Here is a 24,127-nt window from a genome sequence, read left to right as displayed (position 1 = left end):
TCTCTCTTCTCCCGTCCATGTTTCAATGTGTGAGACATGGATTATTTAAAGTTTAATAAGCTTAAATATGCATGAGATCGTTCTTCTCATAGACATTGGTCTCCTTGTGTCTTACCTGGTGGATTCTAGGAGCTGCACAAGTCTGGCTATTAAAATAAAAGTGGAGGCCATGACTGCTGTGTAGCCGTCAAATGCAGGTGGGGAAGCAGGAGTTATAAAATAGCAATGGGAGATTCTCCATACCAGTACAGAGTAGTGGTTAAGAGCACAGGACTTGGGTTCGAGTCCTGACTTCCCCCAAACAACTGTTTAACTTTGGGCCAGTCACTGTATCTCTCTGAGCCTCCTTCACCCATGAGTGGCACCAAACTCCCAGGTTTGTTATGAGGATCCAATGAAACAATGCTTAGTGCAGAGCCTGGCATACTAAACAGGAAGCCCTCAGTAACTATTAGCTATTTTTATGCAATAAGGTGAATTTGATCTCTCTGGGCCTCAGTTACCTAAAATCCTCAGATTTATGGCTAAAAATCTTCATTTCCAGGCAGGCTCGAAAGCATATTTCATCTAAGAGCCATGTGCTATAAATATCATTCCAATCACAGAAGTATCAAAAAGACAAGTGTTAATTTAAAATACTTTTTTAACAAGGTATTTGATCTTGCGCATTATCAAAAGCAAGAGGGATTATTCCCCGCCCCGCCCCCCACTGGCTCCAAGACCATAGGATAAATTCTTTCAGACAAAAGTTTTAAGTCTGACAAAGTAGGCAAAGGGAAAAAGAAAATCAAGCATGTCCGGAAAGATTTCTGCCTGCAAGCAGTCTTTCCCACTGTGCTCAATGACCTCGTTTTTCAGTTGCAGATTTAGCTGAAAAGGTGAAAAAAACAAGGGGTAGAATTTTTCTTGTTGTCTGGTTGAGGGAGGACAGAAAACGAGAGATTAAGGACTGGAACAGTTGGGTTAATTTCTATGTAATCTAAACCACACTGGGGGACACAGTTGGGCCAGTACAACCAGGCAAGCCCATGTATTTGCTTGTGACTCCCTCAGCTCTAGGGTTGAATAAAGAGCTCGTGGAAACGGAAATCAGGGGGCCTAGATTCTGGTCCTATTTTTTAGTTAACTCTATAACCGCAGGATTGTCCTCGAATTCTCAGGAGAAAGGTAAATTCCTAATGTGTGTCCCCACTCCGCCTCCTCTGCCCCCCTCGGCCTCATTCCCCACACAAAACCAGAGTGATCTTCTCGACACATAAATTGCTTTCAGCTTAAAACCCTGGATGGCTGCCATTCCTCAAAGGATAAAGACCAAAGTCTGAGCAGGGGCCACAAGACTCTGGCTGGGCTAGTCCTCTCTTTCTCCCTCTGCCCCAGCCACACACACTCCCCTACTTCTGCACTCATGATATGCCCCCCCCCCCCCGCCCCGCCGAGGGCTTTCCCCATCCCATTCACCTACTTAATTCCCATTCAAACCTACAGATTTTAGCTCAGTGTTTGTTCCAGTTACTGCTGCTATGAACAACCACTCCAAAACTTAAGAACTCAAGACAGCAAACATTTATTTCGCTCACAAATCTGCAGCTTGAGCTGGGCAAGTGGGGAAGACTGTCTCCAGCACTACTAGCTGGGGCAGCTAGAAGGGTCCATTTCCAACATGGTGCATCCACATGGGTGGCCACTTGGAGCTGGCTGTCAGTTTGTGAGCTCAGCCAGGGCTGAGACCCAGCAGCCATGGTTCTTCTCCCTATGGGCCTTTTCACAGGCTGCCAGCTTCCTCACAGCATGGCCATGGCTGGGTGCTAACAGTGAGCATCCCGAGACCTGAGAAGGAGAAGCTGCCAGTTCGTGGAGCCTACGCCCAGAAACAGGCGTCACATCAATTTCTTTTGATTAACACATTCTAATAGCTTAGCAACTCACAAAACCAAGATTCCAGGGGAAGGGCACATATGGCCATCTCTTCCTTGGAAGAGAGTCAAAGACTTGGGGCATGTGGTTCTAAATTGCCACAGCTTCCTCCAAGAAGTACTCCCTGGCCCCATTTCAGCCAAACTCCCTATTTTGTGCTATTGAAGAACCATACACTCTTCCACTCAGCCTCATCACAACTGCATGTTTGGTTATGCCCGTTTCTGCCCCTAGACTCTAAGCTTCAGAGGGGAGAGGCTGGGTCTGTCTCATTCATTGCTATGTCCACGGCCTCTAGCCATCCAGAGATGTTCAATAAATCCAGGCAGAAATGAATGAACCAGGGAACCTGTCAATGATTCAATCAATGAAGGTACTTAGACTGAGGCTCAGAAACTAAAAGGCCCTAAGGGAATTCACATGCAGCAAGAAGTAATAAGGCTGATGAGTGAGAAGCCAGGGGTGCATGAGTCTCAGGCAACCCCGAGAAATCCATACCACGTGTAAAGTGGGCAACGACCTTGATCTTGGGCCCCACCTGACTCTAGCCAGCCAGAACACAGGCCCAGAGTGGCAACAGTTTTCAAGTTTTCAGAGCCAAAACCTCTCCATTTTTATGTGAAATCTCCCAGTTTTAAAACACAATTGATCCAATTACACACACAGTAGGCTTCTTAAAATGTGTCTGCAGGCTAGATTTGGTCATGGGCAAAACAATATATATCCTATGACTTTGGCCTGCTAGAAAGAAAAAAAAGAAACTATTTTCTATAACTGAAATGACTTGCTCCATGATGGTGGAGAAACAGGAACCACAAACTCCAGGCAGTTCCTTGGCTTTGGCTCATACCTTCATTGCTACTTTTCACTGTCCCCATGGCCAGGACCCCATGGCCAGGCCGAAGCCACCTTCCTCTCTCAGGCTGGAATTATTGCAATACCCCTAACAGGTCTCCTTGCCTCTGTCCTTGCCCTCCACCCCCACCACAGACCATTTTCAAAACAGTGGCCAGAAGGATCCTTTCTGAATGCAAGTCAGACGCATCTTCTCTCAGCTCAAAATCCTTTACTCTCATTTAGAGAAAAGGCCCAAGTCCCCATGGTGGTCTGCAAGGCCCCTGTTCTCTCCCTTCCCTCCTCCCCCTCACCTCCCTGCTGTCTCTGAAACACAGCTCCACCTCAGGACATTTGTACCTGCTGTTCCCTCTATCCAGAATGCGCTGCCCCAAGACATCTGTGTGCCTCACTCCCTTATACTCTGCAGATTTTTTATCAAATGTCACCTTTTCAGTGATACCGCCCCTCATTACCCTATTTAAAATTGCAACTCCCAGCCCTCCCAGCCCTTCTGAACTCTGTTTTTTATTCCCCAGAGCATGTCTCACTATTTAGTACAGCAGGGTTAGCAAACTCCAGCCCATGGGCCATATCCAGCCCCTAGGCTGGTTTTATAAATAAAGTTTTATTGGAACACCGACATTTACATATTGTTTCCATATGTCCATGGCTGCTTTCATTCTACTAAGCAGTTGCAACATAGACTGCATGTCCGACACAGTCATAAATGTTTGTCTGGCCCTTTCAGAAAACATACCCCAGCCCTAATCTTTGTTAATACACCACAGCATTTCCCCGTTTATCTTGTTAATTCTCTTTGTTCCTCCACTAGAATAAGCGCTCCAGGAGAGCAGAGGTTTTTATATGATCTGTCCATTGGCTGCATCTAGAAGCCTCCTCATCCCTTGAGCCAGAATTATTGCCTGGCACATAGTAGGTGCCCAATCATATCTTCCAAATAAACCCTGGCAAGAGAAGAAGGTATTTGAAACTGCTGCTCCTTGGGGTGCCTGGGTGGCTCAGTCGGTTAAGCATCTGCCTTCAGCTCAGGTCATGATCCCAGGGTCCTGGGATCGAGACCCGCAGCATCAGGCTCCCTGCTCAGCGGGGAGTCTGCTTCTCCCTCTCCCTCTGCTCCTCCCCTGGCTCGTGTGCTTGCATGCGTGCTCTCTCTCTCTCAAATAAATAAACTAATTAAAAAAAAAAAAACCTGCTGCTCCTTGCTCACGCTGTTTCTCTCTTTCTGCTTCTCCTCCAGCACATACGATGACGAGAAGGTTAAGAAGATGGGCGCTGGAGTCATTCGCCCGTTCACCCCCGTGCACAGCTGCATCATCTTGCCCTCGCTACCTGAGGCTCACGTGTAAGTAGTCCCTTCTCTGGCTCATCTGCCTTGCTAGCTTATCAACTGAAGCCAAGGTGAAATGACTCAAGGAGCTAACAATGCATTGGGAACTACTGAGCTGTTCCTTTGTCCTCCTGAAAGGGACATAGAGCCTGGAGCTGGCAACGCTATTTGGCATATAAAAATAACAGAAAGCAGACATGGTGCTTTAGAGCTAAGTGGCAAATCAGCTGGGACTGAGTCATTCCGTTCCTTACCCAGCCAGACGCTCTAATGTCAAATAGTTTGCAAAGCCTGATAAAATCTGTCTGCAGCCCTCACTGAGCGTGGGCATGTTTTGGGGAAAACATGTCCCCAAAACTCAAGGAGCTATTTCCCAGAGAAGCACCTGTTGTCTCCTGACCCGAGGCATGAACTCATCATTGCATGGTGTAACAGGGGCTAATCAACCCTCCAAAGAACACCCTGGCTTTCTAAAACCTTGGCATCTTGTTCCCCTTGTGTCTATTCCAAAGAATTCCAAACCCAATGTTTTCTTTTGTGCTAGTTATAGCACTTTTCGACTGGAAGATTTCAGGTGCAAAGACAGAAGCTTTTGACTTTAGGGCAGGGTTTCTCAACCTCAACACTACTGACATTTGGGGATAAATAAATTTTTTGTTGTGAAGGACTCTTGTGTATTGTCAGGTGTTTGGAAGATCCCTGGCCTCTACCCACTAGACACCAGTAGCTTCCCACCCCCAAGTTGTGACAACCAAAAATGTCTCCAGATGCTGACAAATGGCCCCTGGGGGCAAAATCATGCCCACCCTCTTCCCCCCACCTCATGTTAAGACCCACTGCTTTAGGGCAATGAAAATGGTGCAATGGATTGTAGACTTCTCTGTCTGCTGATCTGTCCAATATTTATTAGGTGCCTACAGTATGCACAGTAATAATGACATTACTGACTTCTCTGTAGGCATATCCCATTCAGTTCTCTCAGCAGCCCTATTATATAGATGTATTATTACCCGCCTCTGCAGATGAGAAAGCAGCAATCAGAGAGGTGTGCCCCTCTGCCCAAGGTCACGGAGCTCAGCATGTTGCTGCGCTGGGGTTTTAAGCCAAGTCTGTCTGACTTCACAGCCCAAATGCTCATCACCATGCACTACACAGAAAGCATATCCCAAAGCCTTGCCTTTGAGGAGCTCATGATATATTTGGAGAGCCAAGTCTCATGTACTTGAAGAGTAAAACAATGCATCATCATCATCATCAATATCCCTCCCTAATATTCCAGCTTTTGGTGAGCCTACTCCCTATTTTCCTCCTACTTCCCTTTGATTGACATTATGATTGGATTCTTGATAGAGATCGCCTGATCTCTTGATAGAGAAATCTGATTCATTTGTTCAGGGACATTCTAACTGGCAACCTAAACTTGATGTTCTTAAAACATCTCCTTGCAAAAATAGGCTTTGCAACTTCTCATCATGTCCCTTGGAAACACTTGCGCTTCTGCCTGTCTTTCCCGTGGACAAACCTTCTGAAACCAAATGGTGTAGATCAGTGGTTCTTAAGCTTTCACTTGCATGTGAATCCTCCGAGGACGGAAGTGGGGATGATGCCTGGAAAATGCTTATTCCTGGGCCCCACCCTCTATTCATTTGGTCTGAACAAGGTGAGGCTTAATCAACCTCGGAAGTAATTGGAGAGTTCCTTACTCATCTACCTTCAATGCCAGATAAGGGAACTGAAGCCCAGAGTGGGGCCAAAATTCTTCCAACAGCAACTCTGACTTCCTCACTCCTAAATCAGATCTTTACACCAGGTTTGTGAGGTAGGCCAGGATGATGATGATGATGATGATGATGATGATGACGATGATGATCACAGTGGTTGTTTTTGGTTTCTGTTATACCCTAGACCAGGGGTCAGCGGACTTTTTCCTAAAGGGACAGACAGTAAATATTTTAGACTTCGCAGACCAGATGGCCTCTCTTGCAACTACTTAACTTTGCCGTTGCAGCACGAAAGCTGCAATGAATGGATGTGGCTGTGTTCCAATAAAGTTTTATTTGCAAACAGACAGTAGCCCCCACTGGCTATAGTTTGCTAACGCTGCCCTTTCTTCTCCTTGGCTGTTAAAAGGCTCTGGCTGCATTTGGTGAGTGTATCAGTCATTTATTGCTGTATTACTGAATACCTCAAAACGGAGTTGCTTAAAACAATAACCATTTTTTGCTGCTCACAAGTCTACAGGTCAGCTGGGTGGTTCTGCTGGTCTGGGTTGGCTTGGCTAATCCTGGCTGGGTTGGTGCATGTATGTGTGCCCAGATGATGGGTATGCACGAGGCCAGCTATCTAGGGTGGCATCACTTACAGGTCTGTTGGTTGACTGGTTGCTAGGATGACAAGAGTGACAGGGTCCTGTGTTTCTCATCATGCAGCAGGCTAGCCCGGGCAGTCGGGAAGGGTTCCATGAACAAAAGCCTGAGCACCAAAGTCTCTTGAGGCTTAGGCTCAGAATGGACAAAATGACGCTTCCACCACATTCTACCGGCCAAAGCATCAAGCCAGCCCAGATACAAGGAATGGGGAAAAGTTTCCACCTCACGATGGGGAAGATGCAAAGTCACATTACAAAGTGTATGGATGCAGGGAAGGACATTTTTGTAATCAGTCTACCAAAAGGCATCAGGGCAGGGCACGCCTGATCAGTTCTCAAATCCTCAGTTATCACATCAGCCCTTGTGGATCAGAGCCTGGTTGGTCCCTTCACTCCAAGGTAACTGAGCCCCAAACTGGCTGAATATTCTGGATTGACCATATGGGGATCAATTCAATCATGTCAAGGGAGACTTGATCTTTATCTATAAAAAGGTGGGGGGAATGGTCTCTAGACATGAGAAACAGCTCCTCCTTTCCTCTCTGAGATGACAGGCTGCCCCTCCCAGCCTTCCCTAAGCAACGCAACAGCAAGAGCAATGCCTGCAACCTGTCCAGGGCTGTCCTTGGCAGTTGGCATGGGGTGCTTGAAATGGCTTTGGAGGCATTTTCCAACTTCTCTTTGTAAAAGCACAAAACATTTTCTTCTCGGGGAATTTTTCGGCCACTCATATTCTGGCTGGTATGGCAGTTTCAATAGTGTGGGCTATTCAGGTGTGCCCACCTGGAGTTCTGGACGCAAGGATAAATGCCCTCTCTTTTAATTTGGTAAAATCCAAAATACTGTGCTATGACCTGACATACAATCATTATGAGAAAGTACTGATTTCTGTCAAGCATGTCTCCAGGGATTTCCTTTCTTTCTTTCTTTTTTTTTTCCTCCAGTTTATTTTACCGCACATTAGATGAACAACTGTCAGGTTTGAGGCACTTCTTTTTTTTTTTTTTATTAAGACTTTTTTTTTTTTTTTAGAACAGTCTTAGGTTCAGAGCAAAAGTGTGTAGAAGATACAGAAATTCCCATTACAACCCCTGCCCCATCCGTGCTCAGCCTCCCCCATTAATCAACATCCCCACCAGAGGGGGTGTGGTTGTTACAACCAATGAATCTACATTGACAACATCATCAGCCGAAGTCCATAGTTTACATCAGGACTCACTCGGAGCTGTGCGTTCTGTTGGTTTGGACAGATGTATGAGGGCATGCATCCACCATCATAGTGTGATACAGAGTATTCTCACAGCCCTAAAAACCCTCTATGCTCCGCCTGTTCATCCCTCCCTCCCCACACGACCTTAGCAACCACTGATCTTTTTACCATCTCCATAGTTTTGTCTTTTTAAGAATGTCGCACAGTCAGAATCACACATTATGTAGCCTTTTCAGGTTGGCTTCTTTCACTTAGTCATATGCATTTCGGGTTCCTCCATGTCCTTTCATGGCCTGATAGCTCATTTCTTGTTAGCACTGAATATTCTATTGTCTGGGTGTATGTACCACAGATTATTTATCCCTCCACCTACTAAAGGACATCTTGGCTATTTCCAAGTTTTGGCAATTATGAATAAAGCTGCTATATATAAACACCTTGTGCAGGTTTTTATGAGGCACTTCTTATAAATAGAGAATAAAGTCCAGACCCATTGGACGAAACCCTATTCTAGTGCAAAGGGAGGGCTCTTCCTGGTAACAAGAGACAACTTCAATATCACAGATAAAGCACAGATTCAGAAACCAGACTGCCTGGGCTAAGATTCAAGCTCTGCCATTTGCTGGCTCTTTTGAATTTGGACAAGTTACATGGCCTCAGTTTCCTTACCTGCAAAATGGAGATACCAATAGTACTTTCCTCACAGGGATGACCTTAGTCAACATATGTAGAGCACTTAACATGGAGTCTGCTGGCACAGTGTAAATGCTCCATGGGACGTGTTTGCTATTATTATTTTGTTGTTGTCAACTACTCTTCATTATCTCAGTGGTGCTGCAAATGAGAATTTGCCCGTTATCAGCTCCAGAAAATGTCAGATTTGAACCAGTTCACTACCACCACCTTCCATTCAGGAGCCAGTAATATACTGAGCCTACTCTGTGCCCAGCAGTAACCTGCAGTGGACAAGACTCTGTAGCTTGCAGGCTCATGGGCTAGAGAGACAAGTAAACAGGTATTTACAACAGAGCGGGGACTGGGAATGTAGGGGCAAAGAGATATGCTATAAAGATGGGATGCTTTAGGATGCTGAAAGAGATCCTAACCCAGACCTGGAGAAATCAAGGAAGGCTTCCTGGTGGAGGTGACATCTCAGCTGAGAGGCAGAGAAGGAGGAGGAAGAGGAATATATATATCAGAGCAGAGAACAGTCCCAACCACCTCTTCTCACCCTCACTCTAACAATCCCTGCCATTTTATAGATGAGGAAAGTGAGGCTCGGGAAAGTTAAGTAATTTAGCCAAGAGCACATAGCTAGTAGGTGGCAAAGCTTGGATTTTAACTCAGGCAGTGCAAAGTGAGAGTGGGGTGAGCCTGAGCAACCGAGTAGAACTTGCCCAGGCTGCAGAAGGCAGAAGAGGGGCCGTGGAGAGACTCAAGGCTGGTGAGGTGGATAGGACTCTCACAGGTGACAGTCTGTTAGTTTCCCAGGGCTGCCATATCAAAATGCTTCAACAGGAGAAATACATTTTCTCATTGTTCCTGAGGCTGGAAGTCCAAGATCAAGATGTCAGCAGGGTTGGTTTCTTCTGAGGCCTCCTTCTCCCTGCGTCTTCACATGGTCCTTCCTTCCGGCACGTGCATCACTGGTGTCTCTCTGTGTGTCCAAATTTCCTCTTCTCAAAAGGAACACCAGTCAGACCAGATTAGGGCCCACCCTAGTTAGGGCCTCATTTTAATACAATCACCACTTCAAAGCCCTTATCTCCAAATATGGGTTCATTCTGAGGTCCTGGGGGGTTAGGAGTTCAACATCTGAATTTTGAGGGGGACACAATGTAGCCCAAAACAGACGGTGTGGAGAGTTTGAAGATTTTAAGCAAGGGAGGGATAGAGTCAGGTTTATGCCTGTGCTTGTCACCTGTAGAAATGAATCTGATGCTCACATACCCCATATCCCCATCCCCGCCATGACCAAGCAGACCCCACCTCACCAATTAACCCTCTTTGCTTATCCCTTCCTCCCAGCCTCCACCCCACACAACCCACAGCCCAGACTGACAGGGGCTCTCCATGGTGACCAGAAGAGGGGACACGTCCCTGGGACTTTTGCAATGTCCTGGGTTATGGTGAGGGTAACGCGGGGTGCCAGGCACATGGCAGGAACTAGCTGTTGCTCTTGGCGAAATGCTGGACATGGCCCAGTGCTCAGAGCTGCTGAAATGCACCTGTAACGACCGAGGTGGTGCTAAGGGGGAAGGCGGACCAGAATGGGAAGGGCTATGGGCTTGCAGTACCTTTAAATTAGAAATGAGGGAAGAGTAGGTGTTAGTAAATAATGTGTGGAAAGAAAGGAGGAAGGAAGGGCTCCAGCGCAGAAGAAAGAGAGAGCTGATGACCCTGGTTTTCCTAAGACCCAATGGGCATGGCCAGCCTGGAGGGAGTGAGGGATAGGGTAGTAGGGGAAGCTCTGCTTCAAGCTGAGAAAAAGGGACGCCTCTCAAGGGATTCACTGGGACAACCCTGGGGTCAGCTCCACACTTGGGCTCCACCTTCTGGAGTGGGGCCTTCCTGGAAGCAGAGAGGGTGGATCCCTTCCTGCCCCTCCACACATCAGGCCCAGGAACTCTAGGGATTATTGATCAAGATCAACTTCAGAGAAGAGCAATTACACAGGTTCATAATGGAGGCATTTCACCCATTAGTGTAAGAGGAGAGATCATGCAGGGAGGGGGTGGCCGGTCAGGACTCCACCTTGTTTCCAGGAAAAATGCAGGCAGCAGGTTAACCCTCTCCTGGCCCCACGCCCCAGGTGACCACTGCATCGCCTTCATCAGCACCTCAGACAGAGCTGGGGCCCATGAAAGCACAGCTTCTGGGGTTAAACAGGGCTTCAGATCCTCACCAATCCTAGGAATGTGACCTTGAGCAACTTCCCTACCTAAGTCCCTCGCCCACAAAGAGGGCATAATAACAGTACCCTTCCTATAGGGTTGTTGGGAGCATTGAATGAGATATTTAGATCCTACCTCCGTCACCAACAAGCTGTGTGACCTACTGCAAAGTGACAGTATCTCTCTGAACCTTAAGTTTCCTCTTCTTTAAAATGTGGACAATGATTCATACCCCTGCAGGTTGTTGGGAGAATTACATAAAGTGTGTAAGGTGCCCTACTCAATGTCTGGCTCCCTGTAATACAAGATGCCACCCCAAATCAGAAAATACAGGTTAGATATGCTTTTATACAGTGTTTTAGTTACATTTTCAAATAATAGGTTCAAGGTGGTTTTCTTCAACATCCAGCTATATTTGCAGGCAAAGGACCTATAAATTTAAAACAATGGATCCAACTGTTGGTCTGGGGTAAGAGGAAGATTATAATAAATCCAGTTTCCTTGTGTGTCCAGGCTTCTTTGACACTCTTAGTGTATTTATGGTACTTTTATCAGATGAACAGGTAGGTTACCTGCAGGATATGAATGTCCTTCAACCCACTCATTTTGCCTAAGTCAAGACCTACAGCTGGGGGACCCCTCCATTGTTTCTCCTCTCCTACACAGAAACCCCCCCATGACCAGCATAGGGTGGTCTTGCGTCAAATCATGGCTCTGCCACCTGCTAGGTCAGCAAACTGGCACACGTTCCTTCACTCCCCTGAGCCTCAGATTCCTCATGGGTAACATAGGCCCATGAATACCTCATGGGTACATTGCAAAGACTCGAAGAGATGAGGAATAGGAAATACCATGCCTGGAGCATGGCAACAGCTCTCTAACTGCAAGCCAGCACAACTATCTCGGTGGCCATTATTGTGAAGGATGTAGTTCCAACAGGATCCCACTGTGCTCCCCCCTCCCGCCTCTGTCTTTGCAGGGAGCCCCTCTTCCGCCAGCTCTGTGCCCTCCACTGGCTTCTGGAGGCCCTGACTATCGACCACACCCACCACACCATGAAGCCTGTGATCACCTGCTGGAATCCAAAGTAGGTCTGAGCCCTTCAACCTGCTGTAACTAGCAGCACACTCTGCCATAGGGGAGGGCCTCTTATCTGCTCTTCCCCTCCTTTTGCTGTTTTTGGTGGGTGGGTTGCTTTAGGAGTTCCCCGATGTGCTCTGTGGGATCCAGACAGAGGGGAGCTCGGAGCCAGGGCATACAGTTCATAGAGGCTCATGAGAGCCAACGGTGTGCATCTCCTCCCAGCAACTCTCCCCAGCTCCACATCCACTGACGTCCAAATCAACCAGCCATGATGGGAGTATTGACACCACAGGGACTGGCCAGGTAGACCAGCACGCCGCTGGATGCCCAGCGAGGTTTCTCCCCAGCTCCCTTCTTGGACCACGTCGCCCCAACACTATTCTTTATTTGCTCCTCTTCCTTTTCCTCCTCCCACTTCCTTGTCCTCTTCTCTTTCATTTTGTTCTTGCTTTTCTTCTTTTTCCCAAGGTTTATTTGTTTGTTTGAACATATACTGGTGGCCATTTCTCTACTTGGACCCAAGAGAGGACTCAGTGCTCAGGTCCCTGGAGCAGCCGGGCCGAAGCTCTAGTGCATGTTGTCTAGGCCAAGAAAAGTGTTAGGTGTGTCCTCACCGGAGGGGAGGGTTCATGCAAAAGCCCTGAGGCCACTGTTGCAGGAACTGCATTGCCCACACATAGGCGGAATGAAGAACAGGCAGGCATATAAGGCCTTGGTTCTTTTTTTTTTTTTTTAAAGATTTTATTTACTTATTTGACAGAGAGAGACAGCGAGAGAGGGAACACAAGCAGGGGGAGTGGGAGAGGGAGAAGCAGGCTTCCCGCTGAGCAGGGAGCCCCATGTGGGGCTCGATCCCAGGACCCTGAGATCATGACCAGAGCTGAAGGCAGACGCTTAACGACTGAGCCACCCAGGCGCCCCAAGGCCTTGGTTCTTTATGGAGAGTCATGCTGCCCCCAAGAATTGTGCTAAAGGGGAAGGGACCCTGACCTGAGGAATTGGGAGTTGCTCTGTGAAAATCCCACGCTGAATGAAGTAAAATAGTTCCCCTTCTCCCATAAGTGGGAAACCCCCCAACTCCCTCCCCAGTAAACTGATAGGGCCTCTTTCTCACAGCCCCACCTACCCCCCAGGTGAATTCAGTCTTCCTTCTCTTCCTGAATCTTAATTAAAACCTTCTTTCTGATGGTGTTTACCACCCACCTCCCAAACCCCCACCCTACCCCCTGCTCTAATTCATCCCTTGCACCAGAGCCCAGATAAACTAACATCAAATGCAACCAGAAATATAAATCCTGCATCTACTGATAGACTAGTAACTCCAACTGATTTCATGTTTTGGGTTGGGATGAACTGAAAATTGTAGTTTCCCTTGGTGCTCTGGTTTATAACCTTTATTTTTTTTCTAAGCAGCAGAAATCCTTTTTTTTTTTTTTTAATGTAAACCCCAATAATGTAAAACAAACTTGTTAAAATGTAGCTTCTACACAAAGCAGGAAGTTGGGAGGCCTGGAGAACCTGGGGCACCTCCAACTCTCTCCCATCCCCATCAAGGCACCCCAGTTATTTCCAAAATATCTCTGTGGTTCACAGAATTTGTTTGAAAACCACAGCCTTAAGACGTTTCCCATACATTACTTAATTCTTCTTAGAGGAAGCCCCTTTTAAAGGTCTGAGGTATGACCTTCCTCCTTCCAGACCTAATGCTTCCCCTTATGAATATATATAGATACACTCCCCCCGCTTTTTTTTTTTTTTAACAGAATTGGGATCATATTCTGAATATTGTTCTGTACATTTTTCTACTTTCCCCCCTTTAAAAATATCTTATGGGGGCACCTGGGTAACTCAGTCAGTTAAGCGTCTGACTCTTGATTTTGGTTCAGGTCATGATCTCAGGGTTGTGAGACTGAGCCCCACAAAGGGCTCACACTCAACAGGGAGTCTGCTTAAGATTCTCTCTCTCCCTCTGCCCCTCCTCCCATTCTCCCTCTCTCTCTCAAATAAATAAATAAATCTTTAAAAATAAGATAAAATATCTTACGGACATCTTTCCATGATGGTACATACGAAGTTTCTACATTCTTTTGACAGTTTCCACCATCCTTTAACAGAATACATTCCCTCAGAAAGAAATGGTTATCCATGGTCTATGGTAGGGGTGGATCATAATTTATTTTTAATTTTTATTTATTTATTTATTTTTTAAAGATTTTATTTATTTAATTGACAAAGACAGCGAGAGAGTTAACACAAGCAGGGGGAGTGGGAGAGGGAGAAGCAGGCTTCCCACCGAGCAGGGAGCCCTATGTGGGGCTCAATCCCAGGACCCCGAGATCATGACCTGAGCTGAAGGCAGTCGCTTAACCAACTGAGCCACCCAGGCGCCCCTGGACCATAATTTAGATAACCATTTCTCTACTGGGGGACACTAAGGTTGTTCCCAAGTGTTTGCCATTTCAAGTAGTCTGCACAGAACATCCTTGTACATACATTTTGTACCCAGTTGAAAATATCTCTGTTGGCCAGATTCTGAGAAATGGAATTTTTAGGTCAGGGCAACATCTAATTTTTTTCACAGTTGATTGCTTAGAGTCTAAGAAAAAAGTCCCTCAGCCAGTGGACTTCTAATAGCATTTCATCTCCCCGAGCTCCCAGCAGCAACACTTTGCCTCCAACATCTGGCATCCATTCTCCCAAACTGAGGCAAGCATATAATGTAGGATTTGGATTGAGAAGATAAAAAGAAGCATCTTTATTTCTTTAGGTTGGTTTTAGAAATGTGCCCCGAATGTGACCAAAAATTGTTACCTGTGGTTAAAAAAAAAAAAAAAAAAAGACACGTGGTCACATTGGGAGTAGCGGGGGTTCTACCTATGACTTGCCAGGCAGAATTCCATCAGGGATCCACGGATATCCAGCTCTATCAGAGCAGAACATGAACTGGAACCTCAGCCTGACAGAAAAATGCATCCAGAAAGATTCCCATGGGAAGTCAAGAGTATTTGCTGGGGCTTATTTTTTCTAGTGAACCATGTGCTCCTGATGGTGATTTTAGTTTGGTGGTATGCTGGTAAATGTTTAATAAATGTTTAATAAACAGAACAGTTCTCCAAGAAGGAAAAGCCATGACGTATAACAATGCCAATTTCCATGGTGGACATAATCCAGCCATGGCTGATTTCAGGCTTACCAACATGAACCTGGGGCTGGGGACAGATGCACACGTTCAGTTCTTGTGAGCCGGCATAAGCCAACTCCAGCTCACCATTCTGGAGGATTGATTTTTTTTTTTTTAATATATAAATCTGAGGGTGGGGGTTGGGCAGGGGCTTAGGTTTCCTAGAAAGTGCCGGAAAACATCTTTTTATTTAGCAAGAAAGGAAAAGGATGTCTTGTCTTTAATGCCTAATCCCTGTTTATGATGTTTCATTCTGATATCATAATTCAAATGTCTCTAAATCTTCAAATGCATTTTTTAAAGCCCAGAGGAATTGAGAGTGAGTAAGAGCAAGGGCTCTAGCATCAGATGGACCTGGATGAGTCCAGGCTCAGCCACTTGATAGCTATGTGACCTTTGTCACTTAACATCTCTGGGCCTCTGTTTCTTCATCTATCAAATGGGCTCCTGCCTCAGAAGACTTATGGTATGCATCAAGAAGATAAAGAACATAGAGCATTTAGCCCAGTGACTGAGAGCACTGTGAGGGCTCACTGAACCATAGCTATTTAAGATTAAAATCCCCATTTCAAAGAGCAGTTGGCTCTTTGATTATCAATACCATTGAGACTTAAGGCAAGGAAAGAAAGAAAATTCTGAGCAGAGTTTTACCAACACATGAGATCCATATTCACTGGGAGAAAGAACAAACATACAGACAGGAAAAAAGCTAAGCAAGGTCAACCAAGATCTGGGTGCAAAGGTAAGCAATCCAGGGAATGACCCCGACAGAGAAATACCAAACTTCCAGTTTTGCTTTTCTGAGTTTCCACCATCAAGGAGCCAGCATCTCTTGCTATTCAAGCATCTGAAACACAAACCCTGAGCCCCAACACCCACCATGCATTTTCCAAAAGGAAACATCCATCATCGGGGACCTGTAGATCCCAGAGGTTTCTCTTCTATTAGGCATGATGATGGCTGCAGATCCAACCCCGCCCCCTTATGGATTTTATAGCAAGAAAGTGGGGTGGTTCAATATCTCAACACGGGCTTTCTACAGGCAGCCAAATTTTACTAACTGACGGCTAGTGTGCCACATGCAGAAGGTGATCTTTGTTAAATGCAGGAAGATCCCATATTTAGCTAGTACTGGTGGATGGATGGGTGAATGGGCAGATGACAGATTTTAGGATGTCATTATGAGTTTCATCTGAGTCTGTGCTTTATTTGGGGTGGATAAAAGGCCTTCTCAAATTCACCACATGGCAATCCAAACACATTATCATTTCCCAGCATTCTTATTAATCCCATGGCTAGCAGGGAGAATTTATTTCAATTGACAAGATGATTGGGTCCACGAGAGAGCAGAAACTGAGCTTTCAATAACAAGTGTGCTAACTGCCCTTCTCTGAGAGATGCAAGCCTCTGTTTCAGCAAAGTAAGACTTATTTTATATATGAAGGTACCCAAGTCTTTATCCGAAACTTTGGGGCCACCTGAGTTGCAGAATTGCTTTTTTTTTTTCTTTCTTTCTTGGCATTTTAAAAAGGAAATATGGGGCATACGCCATAGAAAACATCACACCCCCAGAGGGGACTGGGGCAGCAGACTATCATCCAACACAGTATTTCCGCAGGGAAAAAAAATGAATATTTACACTAAGTACATAAAAAAGATAAATAAAAGTCATTGGTAGCCTCCCATCAGTTCAGGTCATGTTTTGCTGCCAAATCAGTTATTAAACTTCTTCCGGTTTTTCAACACCCTTTGGATTTTAGAATTGGATAAGGGGTTATGAACTTATATTGGTATTGGGGTTTTTTTTAGAGATTAACTTTCCAAGGAATGACTAGAAATGAATGACAAGAGAAGCAGACAAGATGAGGTGTAAGCAAGCACCTCTCCACCCCAATTCCACTTACCCCCAGCCCTGCCGTCACCTTCCCTAGTTCCCATGGGAAAGAACCGGGCAGACCCCTGGCTAGGCAGGAGAGTAAGGAGCTCCTGATTTACCTTCCAGGCAAGGAACAGCATACACCACGGGGCAAAGGTGTGACGAGTTGTCCCCTGGGCAGCACAATCATCTATGTCCTATTGCCTAGGGCTGTCCCAGAGAGACATGACTGCACCCACTCTTAACTGGGGAGTCCAGGTGGGTATAATCCTGGCTTTCATTAAGGGAGTCCAGACACCCAAGGGCCGGGCTGTCCAGGCACAAAGAACCTGCTATTCCTTTAGAAAAACATGTATGGCTAAAAGGCAACCACACTCCGACATTCCACACAGGACACAGGCACCTAAATCTAACTACTGTATTAGGATGAAAATAGCTGGCCTGTGAATGCTTCCCATGTCAAGCACTGCTCTGAGTATATTACTTCAGTTGAGCCTCATTCTAACGGAAGAGGAACCCGAGGCACAGAAAACTTAAGTAACTTGCTCAAAATTGCATAGCTTGTAAAAGCTAAGTCAGGATTGGAATTCAGGTAGCCCAGCTGCAAAGCGTATGTGCTTAACCACTAAATGATGGTTTCCTCTGTCCCCAGCGAAAGCCCAAAAGTCTTCAATTAATTTAGGGTACCATGTGGTGTCCAAAAACGAAAAGAATAACTCATCACAAAGTACTATTTGCCAGGCGACCTCAGGACACAAAAGGGACTGCAACTTACCAAGATAATATGATATGTGCATATACAATTTTCTTGTAAAAAGCAACAAAAAAAGGCCACTCTGCACTTAGGGCTTTGGTATTTAACTTAATATATGGGAACCAAGTCTCCATTTTGAAACCTCTTTCAATGACTGCGGAGTTTCTCACCATATTTAACCAATTCCTGTAAGAACTTTAATTTGCCAGATTGCCAATCCTGTGGGGGAAAAAATGCAGCATCATTCCGAACAACACGCAAAATAGCAATTATTATATTGAAGTTTTTTTTTTCCTCCGTCACATGTGCCCCCCACCTCGGAAACGCTCATCTCCCTCAAACCTGCTTTTTTCAGGCACTACTGGGGATAGAGCAGTGAAGGGACAGACAACATCCCTATTCTCTGGAGCTTCTGTTCTAGGGGACGTGGGGAGAGCAGCAGATAATAAACATGCAATCAACAAAATGCTCTGAGGTAGCATCGAGCGTCATGAAGAAATTGATGGGGTGATGTGACAGTGGCAGGTGGGGGGTGACTTTTAAATTAGGTCGTCCGGGAAAGACTCACTCAGGAGGTGACATTTGAGTGAAATCTCTGATTCCGCCTGCTCTCCTCTCTGCACTGATTTAATTGCATCGTGCCTCCACTGCTTTACTCAAGAGGACATCTCTGCAGGAGTAGGGGACCGTGGCAGGATGATCGGAGCACCTGTCACGAGGGAGGCACCCCCCCCCCCGGGAGATCCTGGGAGCTCTGGTCTCTGTCCCCTCCCTGGTGCACCATCAGCAGCTGCCTCTGTCCTCCAAACTCAGTCATGGACACAGGAATGCATTCTAAACCAGCCAACAGACTTTCCACTCTGAGAAGCAGGTGTTTTACCCCAAATGAGGGTTCGCAAAGAGAGAGAGGGAAGTATTGGAGAAAACAACTCTGATTGCTACTGTGGAGAGACATTTCAAGTGACTTGCCAGGAACAAAATGTGCTTGGCGGGTACAGTTAAATGAGATGTGACGGTGCTCAACGCTTTCGTCCCTTGATTTCTAGCAACTAGGACCCCCCCCCCAAAAGCTTCAGCAGGGGTAAAATTATGGTCTGAAAATCATAGCCACTTCTCCCCCATGGATCTGTCCTACTGCCTTGTTCCCCACCATCAGCCCCTTCTCCAAGCCACCCTAAACTGTCGAAAAAAGCACGTTGTTAATAGTTCAATTGTGTTCAGTTCTCTGTACGAGGCATCCCGCCAAACCCTTAACAAGCCCCGCCCCATCCTCACACCAAGCTTCTGACGTAGCTAATATTATTCCCTCCATTTTACAGATGAGAACACTGAGGCTCCGAGAGGCAAAGTAACTTACACAGACACACACCCAGGAAATAGCAGGATGGGCACAGGACTCGAACATCCAGTCCACCTGATTCTTTTTTTTTTTTTTAAAGATTTTATTTATTTATTTGTCAGAGAGAGAGAGAAAGCTTGTGAGCAGGGGGAGCGGCAGAGGGAGAAGGAGAAGCAGACTCCCTGCAGAGCAGGGAGCCCGATACGGGGCTCGATCCCAGGACCCCGGGATCATGGCCTGAGCCGAAGGCAGATGCATTACCGACTGAGCCACCCAGGCGCCCCGGGGTCCACCTGATTTTTAAACCCACGGTTCACCACCAATATACACTACTTTCCTGGTTCTCCTGCTCAGAGAGACTTGCCTGAGGTCACACAAACAGTGCATCAGGGACATCAATTAGGTAAACTAAACTGCCGAAATGAATAACCCGAAAATCTCAGTAGCTTAACACAACCCAAGTTCATTTCCTGCTCACCTTACTGGTCATCAACATGGCGCTGTGCTCATTACAGTCATTCGAGGACCCAGGCTGATAGGAGCTCTGTCTCAACTCAAGCTTCCACCATCAACAGCACAGAGAAGGGAACCTGCCTTGAGGGCTGGCCCTTTAAGCTGCCACCCTCAATGCCACATGTCACTTTTACTCATGCATTTTAGTTTTTTTTCTTAAGATTTTATTTATTTATTTGACAGAGAGAGAGACACAGCGAGAGAGGGAACACAAGTAGGGGGGAGTGGGAGAGGGAGAAGCAGGCTTCCCGCGGAGCAGGGAGCCCGATGCGGGGCTTGATCCCAGGACCCCGGGATCACGATCCGAGATGAAGGCAGACACTTAACGACTGAGCCACGCCAGGCACCCCATCAGTCATGCATTTTTAAACAAAGCAACTCACAGGGCTACCCCTGACAGAAAAGGAACCCGAAAGACCCGGGACTACTCAGTAAACAGCACTAATGACTATCCCACCAAGCCCTGGGGAGGAGTGTCCCCTTGCCGTGTCCATCTCGGACAAGGTGCACTCAGCCCCCTGTGGACAAAGAAACTCAGGTGGTTCCTTTCTTTTCCTACCCCTATCTGAGCTTCCTTTTTGGTTTATTTGCTCCCGAGAACGAAACATCACAGAGACCGATTCTGTCTAACCAGGCCCTTTCTTTATCAGTGGCTTTGCATGAGCAAGGGTGCAGGGCGTTTTTAAGATCTCAGGGAGCCTTGCTGTATTTTTAGCTCATTTACCTGCTGCCTCAAGTCTGCAATGGATTTCGGGTCATCTAGGAAGTCAGTGTTAACAGAAAACCTCTATCTTCCCGATCGGGCTTGAATATTTAAGACTTTGAAAGCTTGGCTGGGGCCCGATTTAATTTTAAAAGGGGAAGGGGGTTGCTTTTGAACTTCAAGAAGGAGGCTAGAGGCACAGCAGGAGCTGTGTGAGCAAAGGGAAGAAGCCGAAAAGCCCTGTGGTCTTGAAAGAAATGCTCCAAAGCAGAACCACTAAAGCTTCCAGTTGGTGAGCCTTAAATCAGACTTCAAAAGCGCCGCTAGTTTAAATTTGTTTATGGGACTGGTGTATTGCTGTTCCTTCCTCTGGCTGGATTTTAAATATTCCCTAATTTGATTACTCAGGGGAGAAGCAGGCAGAACCAACGTTAAATGAGCTTCACTGTTAATTATCCAGAGGGCTTTTTATTGTGTAATCAAACATAAAGTCTTACAAAAAGCTTGGAGGCACATTCTCACCCCGCCCTCCCCAGCCCGACTTCCACCTTGGCCCCTGTGTGCGGCTGCTCGTGTTGTGTGTGGGCTGGTAGATGCTCGGCAAAGTCCTGCCATCCAAGAGTGCACACCCGTTCCACATCTGGGCTGGCCAAAGCCTCTGATTCTGCTACCTAGAGCCCTGAGCCATGAGAAGCCAGTCTTAGGCAAGTTTGAGCTTGATCACCTTTTACCTCCTATATCTGAGCATCTCCCACCCCCTCACCAGCACTCAGCAGCCCCTGATAAGTCTAGACCCCTGTCAATGCCTCCCCTCATGAGTCTGGTCTGGCCATCTCATTCCCTCAAGCCCCTGCTCTGTGCTAAGTGACAGCCAGCCAAATGATTTTAAGGATCCCAGCCATCCAAAATCTTTCCTGCAGAGAAAAAGGAGAAAAAGAAAGGGATGGATGGATGGATGGATGGATCAATTGAAAGAGCACAACCTGAGTCTTCCCACTTGCTTATCAACAGAGATCCACTGCCCTGTAGCCCCAAGTCCAAAATCCAAAGGGCTCTGAAAACTCAGTTTTTCCATAACTCATTTGGCAGCAAAACTTGACATGAACCAGACTGATCTGGTAGCATAATTTGACCTGAAGCTGTTTACAGTCCTTATCCCACCTAGTGTAAATATTCATATATATCAATGTGTTTGGTTACAGGATGCTGCCCCCTGACCCCACTGGAAGGATTATGTTAACGTATGGTACATGCATCATATATCCTTCCCAAAATGCCAACAGGGAAAAACATCTGGTCCCATGGGTTTCAGATGAGGGATTACAGGCATGTCACCAACAAAACCTGCTGGAGGTTCAGTCTCATACCGACAAAGTTCCTAAACCCACGAGGGGAGGATCCAGGAATTAGGGTATCTAAAGTTTAATTAAACTGGGGGGAGATAGGTGCTTTAAGAAAAAGAATATAAAATTACAACAGAAAATTAGGTACAGGGCCCCAAAAGACCCCATTCAAGTGAGGGTCATTAGTTTCACTATAAATCTGTACCTGGATGAGTGATTTGAGCCCACCCCCCGCCCAGTTTGTTTTCTCATCTGTAAAATGGGATGACAATATCACAAGGTTTTATTGAAATGATTCAGTGAGAATGCACGAAATCATCTTGCATGTAGCATTGTATAGACTTTTGCTCCATATACTCCAAACCAGTGATTTTCATTGTGCAACCTGCCCCACAGGCTCTCCCCAGTACCCACCCCCCACAAGTAATCCTCTTTCTGTGTTACTCGGGAGCATCCCTCATGGTGGGATTGGTAGGAACCAGAGCAGGCAGAGATTCAGAAATGAACATGCCTTTCAGCTTACTCCCAGGAGTAACTGCCCTGGAGTCTAAGAGAGGACCCAAGTCTAAAAGGCAGATAGATGCAGAACGCATACAAATACACTCCGCCTGCCTCCCCCCCAACCTTGTAAGCAGTGGTCTCTCCTAACCTCAATTTTCACTGACAAGACCTAGCTATGGAGAACTGTCCCGCTCACTTCTTCACGCACACAGGGGGTGGGGGAAAAACCATCACAAGAGAACAGCCGCCATCCATCATCTATTTATTGCATTTCCTAAAAGAACTTGTAGTAAACCGAGGCTCTGGGAACGGAAAACTCATTAAGCTGTTTCTCACTCAGGGACCCGGGTGGAAGCAAGAGCACAATAAAGAAAATCAATAAGGACAAGTCCATGGGACAGAGGTGGGAGCACTTCGTCACGGCGCCAAAGGTAACTATCAGCACCCGACGCTGCAGTCTGGCTACTGGCCCCAACTTGGGCCAGAGGCGTTTCTGCTGGTCTTTTCTCCGATGGGAATTTTTTTTTCTAGTTGGTTCTCTGAGTGAGGAGAAGTCAGAACTGCATGCTGTTGGATGGTTTTTGTAAATTTTAATTAAAATGGTTATCTGGGGGATTATAGGAGAAATGACATTTGGCTGGACACCACTTCGTGGGGAAGGGGAGGGGTGGCTGAGGAGCTGCTCAATAAGATGTCACCAGAGGAAACAGACTCACCTCCCTCCACATTTTTAATCAATAACAGTCATTTCTCTCTCGAGCTCACTCTCTCTTTTTAACTCAGCCAGAAAATAAGAAGCGGGCGATTCAACGGATAGGGTTTTCTACAAACTAGAATGCGCACTCACCACTAAGAGAACATCAAGAGGTCTATTCTTTCCGCTCGAAACTATTCCTAACCCCACACTTCCCAAATTCATCTACCCAACAAACAAGCACCATAAAATAATAATGATAAGAGGTCATGTGTAGATAGGCAAAGGTAGTTGAAAGGGCAGTTTATTGCACCTGTGCTTTTTTTTTTTTTTTAAAGATTTTACTTATTTATTTGAGAGAGAGAATGAGAGAGAGAGAGAGAGAGCACATGAGAGCGGGGAGGGTCAGAGGGAGAAGCAGACTCCCCGCTGAGCAGGGAGCCCGATGCGGGACTCGATCCCAGGACTCCAGGATCATGACCTGAGCCGAAGGCAGTCGCTTAACCAACTGAGCCACCCAGGCGCCCTCCACCTGTGCTTTTACCCACAACGTGCGTATAATGCTTGGCCTTGCCTACTTCACGACACTAGTAAAGAACCTCAGGAAACAACATGCTCACTCACTCTAAAAATGTTAAAATGCTAAGCATTATTGCTTATAATTTTTAGAAGCCACTTTTCAACATAATTGTGATGGGCCAGGTTCTATGCTAAAGAAGTGCTTTGGGGTCTATTAGCTGGCTCTGCCTTCTTACAAACCCCAGGAGGCACTATTCTAATCACCAGTTGGGAGAGGAGGAAGTTGGGGCTCAGAGAGGTTAAGTGATTTGCATGAGGTCACACAGCTGGGTCATGGCAGAGCCAAGAGTGAATCCTGGGCCTGTTCACGAAACGCTGTTTATTAAACACTGAGCTCATCAAATGCATGTTTTCCATGGTGTCACAATTACAATTGCCCTCATGAAGAGTTTCACTATTTTCTTGCTCTTTCACCAGGGTGTGCCTAGATCTGAGAAGGAAAAGCTTTTGTTTTTGTCACAGAAAGTTGCTATGGAGATACTGTGTACATCTGTCTCCAGAGATGCACAGAAAAAGCATTAGGAGCCACAAACCTTAAAAAAAAAAACGTCCTCCAGGAATATTCCTAACAAAAATCTACAGAGGGGGCAGTGAATCACCACACTGGAACTCTCCAAAAAATTGAATTCCCCAGGAAGCTTATAGGTCAAACTCAGAGCTGAAGGGTGGTCCACTCTGATGATGGGGGAGCACTCGATTAGGAGTCAGGAGACCTAGCTTAGCCACTGTGACCCAGTTCACTGTGTGGCTTCAGACAAGTCCTTTTCTCTCTCCCTGGACTTCAGTTTCTGCACCTACAAAATGAGGACTTTGAAAGAGAGGCTCCAATCAACTCCGCACAGCAACTGATATTCTTCTGTACGTTTAGAGCTTGTCAGGGCCAAGACAGCGTTCGTGAGAGCCCGGCAAACAGAGTAAATGAAAAAAAATCAGGTTAGGTCTAATGCAATAGGGAGTGGTGAGGTCTATGGCAAATGGCCTGCACTTCTG

At 46.3% G+C, this 24,127-nt stretch overlaps 1 protein-coding gene across 1 annotated transcript in view; it reads left to right on the top strand.

Moving 5' to 3' along the window:
- CCDC60 (coiled-coil domain containing 60) overlaps nt 1-24,127 on the top strand; it is a 154,912-nt gene that overhangs the window by 107,177 nt on the left and 23,608 nt on the right. Inside the window, exons 4-6 of the mRNA XM_036121065.2 lie at nt 4,010-4,114; nt 11,551-11,658; nt 22,205-22,295. Coding sequence (XP_035976958.1) covers nt 4,010-4,114; nt 11,551-11,658; nt 22,205-22,295 — 304 coding nt within the window. The remainder of the gene's footprint in view (nt 1-4,009; nt 4,115-11,550; nt 11,659-22,204; nt 22,296-24,127) is intronic.

This window comes from Halichoerus grypus, chromosome 13 (assembly GCF_964656455.1).
Source record: "Halichoerus grypus chromosome 13, mHalGry1.hap1.1, whole genome shotgun sequence".
NCBI classification, from domain to species: domain Eukaryota; kingdom Metazoa; phylum Chordata; class Mammalia; order Carnivora; family Phocidae; genus Halichoerus; species Halichoerus grypus.
The sequence above is the reverse complement of the archived record's forward strand: the minus strand, read 5'-3'. Positions and strand labels throughout refer to the sequence as shown.